Genomic DNA, 9,639 nt, shown 5'->3' with positions numbered 1-9,639 from the left:
TGAAAATATAGCCAGAAGTTGACTTTAAATCATCTACACAACCACCAAAATCTGAATCTGAATAACCAACAACTCGAAGATTGTCAACATGCTTATACACAAGCATAAAACTCTTCGTTCTTTGCAAATATCTCAAAACTTTCTTGGCTGCAACCCAATGATCAAGGCCAGGATCAGATAAATATCTCCCAAGAACATTTACTACGAAAGCTATGTCAGGTCGAGTGCAAACCTGAGCATACATCAAACTCCCTACTACACTTGCATAAGGGATGTTCTTCATTGCTCCTCTTTCCAAGTCGTTCTTAGGACATTCTTTCGCTTAGTGAACTTGTCCCCTTTCGAATAGGAACGTAACCGGCTTTACACAAATCCATGTTGAACCTTTTGAGCACACGATTAATGTAAGCTTCTTGAGATAAGCCAAGAACTTTTCGATTCCTGTCACGATGGATCTCAATCCCCAAAACATAGGATGCCTCTCCAAGATCTTTCATATCAAAATTGGAAGACAGAAAATTTTTTGGTCTCATTTAGTAATGACAAATCACTGCTGGCAAGTAAAATGTCGTCTGCATAAAGAACAATAAAAATATAACGACTCCCACTTATATCATATAAATACACTGGTCAAATTTGTTCTCTACGAAACCAAACGATGTGACAACCTTGTCAAACTTCAAGTACCACTGGCGAGATGCCTGTTTGAGACCATAAATGGATCGTTTCAACTTGCAAACTAAGTGTTCTTTTCCTTTCTCCTTGTAGCCTTCAGGTTGAGACATATAGACTTCCTCATTCAATTCTCCATTCAGAAAAGCAGTTTTAACATCCATTTGATGCAACTCTAAATCAAAATGCGCAACTAAGGCCATAATAATTCTGAATGAATCTTTAGTGGAAACAGGTGAGAAAGTTTCAGTGTAATCAATACCTTCTCTTTGAGTAAAGCCTTTAGCCACTAAACGCGCTTTAAACCTTTCAATCTGTCCCTTTTTATCCCTTTTAGCCTTTAAAATCCACTTACAACCTATTGGTTTGAAACCATCAGGTAATAAAACTAGCTCCCATACACCATTTTCTTCATGGAGTCGATCTCATCATCCGTAGCTGCTAACCATTTTGAAGATTGTGGACTATTAAGTGCTTCACTAAAAGTGACAGGATCCACAAAATGATCAATATCATATTCTCCTTCTCCAAGATAAACAAAATTATCATGACACTTTGTTGACTTCTTTTGTCTCTGAGATCTTCTTAGAGGAGGTACTTCTGGAATAACTTCTCTTTGTTGATCATTGTTTTGAATAACATATTCCACAACTGGAATTTCTTCAATAACAGGATTCTCATTAACAATAGGAGCTTCATCATTAATAGGCCCTTCATCAATAATAGGACCTTCATCATCTTCGATATCGGGAGCAATATATTCATCAACAATGGGAGCATTACCAACTGGAGTAGGATGGAGACTACTATTATCATCTCTTGAAAATGACATAGGAATACAAATTCCTTTAGAGGACTCCCCCATTTCAAGAGATGTTGAAGGAATTTTTTCATCAACATCAAATTCCAGAAATTTAGCAGTCTGAGATTCAACAATTCGCATACCACGAGTGGGACAGTAAAAGCGATAGCCTTTTGAGCGCATTGGATAACCAATGAAATAACAGCGATTTGTTCTCGGATCTAACTTTTTCAAATTAGGATCATAAATCTTTACTTCAGCTGGACAACCCCATACTCGAAGATGATTCAGACTAGGCTTCCGCCCAGTCCGTAACTCAAAAGGGGTCTTGGGAACAGATTTACTGGGAACACGATTTAAAATATAAGTTGCAGTCATAAGTGCTTCACCCCATAAAAACTCTGGAAGATTTGTTCTACTCATCATACTTCTAACCATATCCATGAGAGTGCGATTTCTCCTTTCAAGAACGCCATTTTGCTCGTGTGAACCGTGCATAGTGTATTGAGCAACTATACCATTTTCTTGTAAGTACTCGCAAAAAGGCCCATGTGTTGTCCAGATTCGTATAACGACCATAATATTCTCCTCCACGATCGTAATGAACAACTTTGATGACTCTTCCTAATTGTTTCTCAACCTCATTTCGAAAAATTTTGAGTTTATCAAGGGCGTCAGATTTTTCTTTAATTAAATAGGTGAATCCATAACGAGAAAAATCATCGATAAAAGTGATAAAATACTTGTTTCTACACAACGTGGTGGAATAAGGACCACTGATGTCTGTGTGGATAATTTCCAATAAAGATTGACTGCGGTTTGCAGTCTTCTTTCTTGTTTTAGTCAATTTTCCACGAGTACAATCAACACAAGTATCCCAATCGAAGCATCAAGAGGAGGAAGTATTTCGGATTTAATTAAACGATCAACCCTTTCTCTCGGAAATATGACCCAATCTTTTGTGCCATAACAATAAGGATGTTTCCTTAATATGAGGTCTTTTACCCACAGTATTCACAACATTAAAAGAGGAATCTAAAGGAGCCAATGACAACTTGTAAAGACCATCAGAATAAAAGCAATTTCCAATAATTCGAGAGTCAAGCATAATGTCAACATTATCATTTGCAAAATGAAAAGAATATCCTTGTTTAACCAAAAGCGGAAGCGAAACTAAATTCCTTTTAAAAGTAGGAACATACAAAGTATTGTTCGTAATAATCTTATCACGAGACTGTAATTCAAGAATAAATGTTCCAACATAGATAACGTCTACTCCAACATCATTGCCCACTTTAAGCTTGGACTCCCTCTCACTTGGCTTCCTGAGATCCCTTAGCCCCCGTAAGGAAGCATAAACATGAACAGTAGCACCACTGTCTAACCACCAAGAATCAATAGGAACATCAACTAGATTAGATTCAAAACAAACACATGCCAATGGATTACCTGATTGTGCTTGCTTCTTTTCTAACCAAGTCTTAAATTTGTGACAGTCCGTTCTCCGATGCCCCAATTTTTCACAAAAGTAACACTTCACATTAGAGTATTTGGACTTTCCGTTGTTATTCTTCTGTTTATTCTTATGCTCCTTACCATTACCATTCTCCGTTTAAGAGTTAGCACCATCATTTTTATTCTTGAATTTTCCTTTTCCTTTGTTGGGCTTGAGGTGAGAAACATAGTTAGCAGATTCATTCTTCTCCCTTTTAAGCTTGCTTTCTTTAGCTACACACTGAGAAATTAGATCGCTGATAGTCCATGTTTGATTGTAAGTGTTGTAGGCTGTCTTGATAAGGCTGAAAGAGGCAGGAAGAGCATGAAGAGCTCGATGAATAATGAAAGAGTCAGGAAGAGGAATATTATGATCTTTCAACTTGGTCTGAACATTCACCAATTTCAGAATAAAATCACGCACTCCTTTTAATTCATCATACTTAATGGTTGTCATTTCATCCATAAGATGTCCAGCTTCAGCGTTTTCACCAGTGTCATATAGTTTTTCTACAGCATTGAAAAACTCTTTGGCATTTGTAAAGTGTCTCGGCAAACCACTCAATAGATGTTCGGGAATGGATCTTTTCATAGTAAGAAGACTAAGTCGACTTGACTTTTCCCATTGTGCATGATGAGTTCTCTCGGCACCGTACTGAGTCGATAAGTTCAGCAGGTTTTTCTTCTCGTAGGCACAAGTCCAAATCCATTATGCCTAAAGTAAATTCCACATCTCGTTTCCATGTCTTGTAGTTGGAAGCATTCAAAATATGGATGGAAGCATTATTGTTGTTCACAGAAAAGGAGACTGAAAAATTCAAAAAATTAAAACTTGAATAAGCAATATGAGCAATGTATTAGAAAATATTGTAGAATCAACTGGTCATTATAAACTCCCCTTTGGGGTGAGAATATAACACACACATGATCTACCTTCATGAAGTTAACAACAAAGAAAAAAATACATATCATTTAAGAATTTTATTACCTTTGGGCAAATAAATTTCTTAAAAATATGTATTAATTCAAGCAAAAAATAATAATAAATTTATATATTTAAATTATTACCTTTGGGCAAATAATTAAAATATATACATTTAATATTAACTCACTTCATGGAATGTGAACTAATATATGTAAATACTACCTTTGGGCAAGTAATTACACATATAGTCAACCAAAAATATAATATTTTCTTCAACATGTGAAATTTGGTGATAAAACAATCATTGAAAATTAATAATTTTCAACCAAATTTCCAAAAGAGATATATAATTGCTTTTATTATATTGATAATAAAAAAAAAATAAAGTGTCCACCATAACACATTATTTTTATATCAAATAATCAAGTTTTATAACTTTAGAACAACAATTAATGGAAAAATGTGAAATAAAGAATATTGGTGGAGATTACATAGTCAAGATAAATTAAACAAGAGAGTGACTATGTCATATGGGACGAGAAGAAACTCAAAAATTTTCTATGATCGACAGATTTCGAAAAATCATCAAAAATTATTTTTAATAATTTTTTAACTACATAATTATCATTAAAATAATAATAATTATTAAACGGAGTCAAAAAATTAATTAAAAATCATAGAAAAATCAGAAATTAAATTCTAATAACGCTGAAAAAAAAAATCGTCGAAAACGGACCTCCCAGCCGGCCCCACGCGCCCCCACGCGCCGCCTGCGCGAGTGGGCTTCGCGGCTGGGAGTTGTCTTCAAGCTGCAGCCGGATCTTCCAGCGGGTCGCGCGACCCGGTCGGCCCCAGTCGGGTCTGCACGTTTTTCCGGCCAAATAATCGACGAAAACAATGGATTTTCGATGGGTTTTGCTCGGGATGTAATTTCTAATCAATCTAAGCTACTAATTTCGGGTATTAATTGCTAAAAAACAATAGATCTAAAGAAAAGCTATACAAAAAAAAGGAACATAAAAAAAATTGATTTGGAATATCAATCTTAATCAAAATACAAAATTAATCATTTAAGAACATTCATAAACAATTAATAATGAGATATCTATAATCAATTTTAGATTAAAAACGATAAAATCAAAATACACAATTATAATTTCACATTATAATCATATAAACCCTAAAACTTTAAATTTAAAATTCTCTTAATATACACAATGATTTTATGCATATAATATATCAATTGATAGAGAATTTAACGATCAATAAAACACATAAAGTTTTAAGATTTATAAACGAAAAATTGCACATAAAATAATAACGAAATTGATATGAAATTATGGATAATTAACATATACAAATTAATTATACTAATTATAGGTTCTAAATCATATACAATAGGCAATCTGATACCACATGTTAGATAAATTAACATTAATTAACCCAAGATCTATTTGTATATAACATAGAACACAATAATAAGATATAATAATTAGGTATGTGTACCTGATTGATCCATAGCAATTATCTCTGATTGATCCACAGCAGTTACTCCAATTTGATAGTGCAATACTATCAACTAAGTCTTCCTCCCTAGATATCTAAATCAGAAGCAGTTTATTTTCTCTGATTATCAAAAGGTATACAATTGTGATGAGACAATATGTATTTATAGAGTTAGGGAGGGGACTTAGCTACAAAACCCTAGTTGGGCTGGGCCTGCTCATCAAAGGCTTCAGTCAACTAGAAAAGCCCACACTTCTGCTTCACCTAGACTTTACTCACAGATGCTAAGCCCATTAACAATTGATCACCAACAACATGGGCTAACACAGCAAAGAACTATCCAATCAACCCAAGTTTTAATAAAACCAATAAAATTTAATGTAAGCCCAAATAAAAGTCTAACATTATAAGCTAGCCTAAATTTAAATACAAAGTCATTTTAGATCATCACGTACGAGATTGTATTCTCCAAAATAAATAACATAATCTAAATTCAAATTAAAATGGTGATAAGATATACTAATAATGAAATATAGAATTAATTCATTAATTATAAAATTAATTAAGTAATACTTCCCACTATAATAAAATAAAATACATAGAGTCAAGGTCTCAAGATACACCAATGGTATTAATTATAAAAGGGTAAAAATTGGTCAAAACCAATAATGGACCACAAACTTGGAGTTTTACACCGAAACATTAACACAATTAAGAAGAACACAATTGGGATAATAATTGTGAATAAGCAACTATTAACACTATTTTTTGATGATGAAGATGATGCCTTATCTGATTTTGTTCTTCTCTTTTCCATGGATGCCCTCTTTGATTTCTTGGCTAGTTGAAGTTGCACAATCTCTCTCACCAACTTTCGATCATAAGCATCTAATGCTGGCCCTAGTGGAGGCCTCGGCGGCCTCTTTGAATTGATTTTACTATTTTTGTTCTTATGACACGAACATTCTTGATCACCACCATATATACTTGTGTCTTTCTCAATTATTTTCTTATTAATGTTATCTATTACTAACTCGACCTTCTCATATTTGTTAACCTTACAATAGCCAGATTTTGCCAAATTGGTACGTAAATTGATCAGCCTATTTCGACGATTATAGATTGATCCAATAACAAAGCTCAAAACACCACGTAGAACTTTTGAAAATATAATTGCTTTCATATTTTGATGATCTTCATATGATGAGGTTGTTCTTCTTCCACTTTCGAGATCAATTTCAAGATGATGATCTTTGTCTCTTTGTGCCATATGGTCAGTTTCACTTATAGGATTACTTTATTCCCTGCTTATAGAATTTAAAACACGTGAAAAATTAAGAGCTTGTTCTCTCACAAAACTATGTCATACTTCTCAATAAAAATAAGGTTATATATAGAAGAGTTCAGAGTTTAGAAACCTGATCATCACCATTCGTGTGCAGCTGTGTGAGTTAGTCATAATTAACTGGATATAATAACCAAAAAGACCAAAAGACAATGAAAAAGAAAGCCATGATAAAAACGGTGAAAACCACCATATGGTCTTATCAAATAACTAACGGAAAATGATATATATTTGCTTATAATTAAAAAGCTAATCCTTAAAAACCGTTTTGTTTTAAACACGTGAGCTAGCTATAATATTTGTAAAGATAATCTATTCTCTCATGCACAATGTTGTGTGGCAATATATCTGTTTTTTTTTTTCTTTTTTAAGACTTTTGGTTTATTTGTGGCAAGTAAAACAAATGTGTCAGCCTGACATGGTTTGACCAACTAAAATATTTGTTAACTATTGTCAAAACAATAAAATTGTATTTATCAAAAAAAAAAAATTGTAAAAAAGTATTATCATATAAGAAACGCTAAAAGAAACCAATACCTAGCATTTTCTATGTGTCAATATTAATATTGATTAAATAAAAATTAAATTTTATATAATTTAATATAATAACTTTTAAGAAATATTATTAGTTAATCGTAAAGCGATATATCTAAAAGTAATAAGCACTATTAATGTCTAATAACAATACTCTTATTGTATTAGTCCTGAACTAATATACCGCATATATATGTACCAATTTGATATTCAAAAGTTCAATTTTATATCCTTAAAACTTCTAGTTAATTATGGTCCTAGCAAACAATTTCTAGTTAATTTTTTTTCAAGTCCTATATTTATTGTAAATAAATAAAAAAAAAAAAAATCTGTCATTATCATCGGAATGTATAGAGAAATTTGAAATATATATATATAAATATATATATATCTGCATAATCTAAATTTGTAACATTGAAGCTACTAAAATTGATACTTTAAATAAAGATCAGTTTAATAGAGTAAAAGACGACCCTTGGAATCGATCAAATCAGAAACGTACATTTAGATTTCCTTAATTAGCTTGTGACCAATTCTATAGGAAACATAAACATCAATACAAGCACTCTTAACAATCTCCTTCTCAAGCTTCAAAGACTCAAAATCAAGAGTTGAATAAACAACATTATTATTCTTACGTTGTTTGGACCTAGGAAGCTTGACCAATTGATAAGCAAGTGTTTTGAGGCCAATCCACTCCGATCTTCCACCAAAGCTAAAAGGGTAACGTTCTTTAGCCAAACTACGCACATCAATAATCACCCTCTCCATTAACATCTCATCTTCATCATCACAACATAAAATTCCATACTCATGTTGTAGATTAGAAACGACATCTTCAACTCCAATTCCCACAAAGATGTTGTTGGAACCGGTCATGAAAAACCTCTTCAAAATTCGAGTAATGACGAAAGTGTTTATGTGGTTGAGTTGGAGAAGGAGACACTTGGTGCCTACACAGAACTGCATAATAGAAATTTTGTGGCTTTTTGGGTTAATGTTATTAAGACCCCATTTGCAGTTGAGACCTATAATCTTTTGTGGTTTGGGATCAATATTAATGGAGTCAAGGACATTGATGTTCCACCAGTATTCGATTATGGAAGCCCCGTTGGTGACTGTTGCTTCTATGGTCTGATCAGAGTATGAAACTAAGTACACTGCCACCACCATCTTTGTAATTGTCGATTAATCTCTCAAGTCTCACCTATCGTATTGATTCAAAGCGGTGTTGAATAAAGATTAATGATATGTTTATATATTTGATTTAGTACTGTGGGAATTCAAGAAGTCAGAAGAATAAGTTTGTATAATTATCATGTTGAAAAAGGCAGAGACGCTTTGGAAGTTGTTGCGCCGTATACTCTCGCTAGTGGCAGTGGGTCACTGAAGTGGTTTTTGTAGTAACTAAATAAACAAAATGAGAGATTTTTGATATTAAATGGATGAGAAATGCTAAAGGGTATCTATGATACCTAACATTTTTAAATGTGTAATATTAAATTATACAGAATTGTTAATTAATTATATGACATCACTTCATAGTAATACTATATACTTTAGTGCTCTATAATAATGGTCTAAATAGATATATTATACAGGCGCAGTCTTAGATAATTATTTTAATTTTTTAAGGTTTGTTAAATTTTTGCATCGATGTAGTGTGAGAATTATGAGTGTTTATGCATCCAATTGTAATCACTAATATCACAAAGTGTACGTGTATAACAAAAATTGTCTATTTCAAGCAATAACTATAAGAGTAAATATAATTTTGAAATCTAGTTTTAACAAAAGTTACTGATTTGGAATCTATATTTAGTTAAATAGCAATTCATGCAATATATTTTTTCAAAGTAGAACATTATTGTTAATACAATGATACAGTGAAAAGAAGAACAAAAATCAACATGTCTATCTTCTCGAAATGTGTTTTACAAATGAAAACAATAAAATATGAGAAAATTAAGTTAACAATATCAGCTTAATTATAAATGTTCACTGATAAATTATAAAAGCTGGTTTGGTACGTCATATTGTAATATATTGGGTTGTAGTATTATTTAGCACAATAATGTATTTGGTTTTGACTTACATTAACAGCATTAGTAAAATTATACAATCTTCACCATAAAAAAGACTCTGACCTAGGACTCGGATCGTGGCCCCAAATCCTAGCCCAAACCTCAGCCCCCGACCCCAAACCCCGACCCAGCCCTGACCTCATTCCAAACCTCGTCCCAGATTTTGGCCGTGGACCCCGACACGGCCTCGGCTCCAGCCCCTAACCCGGCTTCAGCCCCGAACCCGAACCCTTATACCGGCCTCAGACCCCTAACCCAGCCCCGACCCTAACCTCGA

General features: G+C 33.1%; 1 protein-coding gene across 1 annotated transcript; it reads right to left on the bottom strand.

The window, feature by feature from the left end:
• Positions 1 to 7,782: 7,782 nt before the first annotated feature.
• Positions 7,783 to 8,451, bottom strand: LOC115715907 (uncharacterized). The gene has a single exon (XM_030644583.2). It carries the CDS (start codon positions 8,449 to 8,451, stop codon positions 7,783 to 7,785), a length of 669 nt encoding a protein of 222 aa, XP_030500443.2.
• Between the last annotated feature and the right edge of the window lie 1,188 nt (positions 8,452 to 9,639).

The sequence above is a fragment of the Cannabis sativa genome, chromosome X (genome assembly GCF_029168945.1).
Source record: "Cannabis sativa cultivar Pink pepper isolate KNU-18-1 chromosome X, ASM2916894v1, whole genome shotgun sequence".
NCBI classification, from domain to species: Eukaryota; Viridiplantae; Streptophyta; class Magnoliopsida; order Rosales; family Cannabaceae; genus Cannabis; species Cannabis sativa.
Note: the sequence above shows the minus strand (reverse complement) of the source record. Positions and strands in the feature narration are given on the sequence as shown.

Coding starts and splice junctions, on each gene's coding strand:
- LOC115715907 (XM_030644583.2), bottom strand. CDS start 8,451: ATGGTGGTGGCAGTGTACTTAGTTTCATACTCTGATCAGACCATAGAA.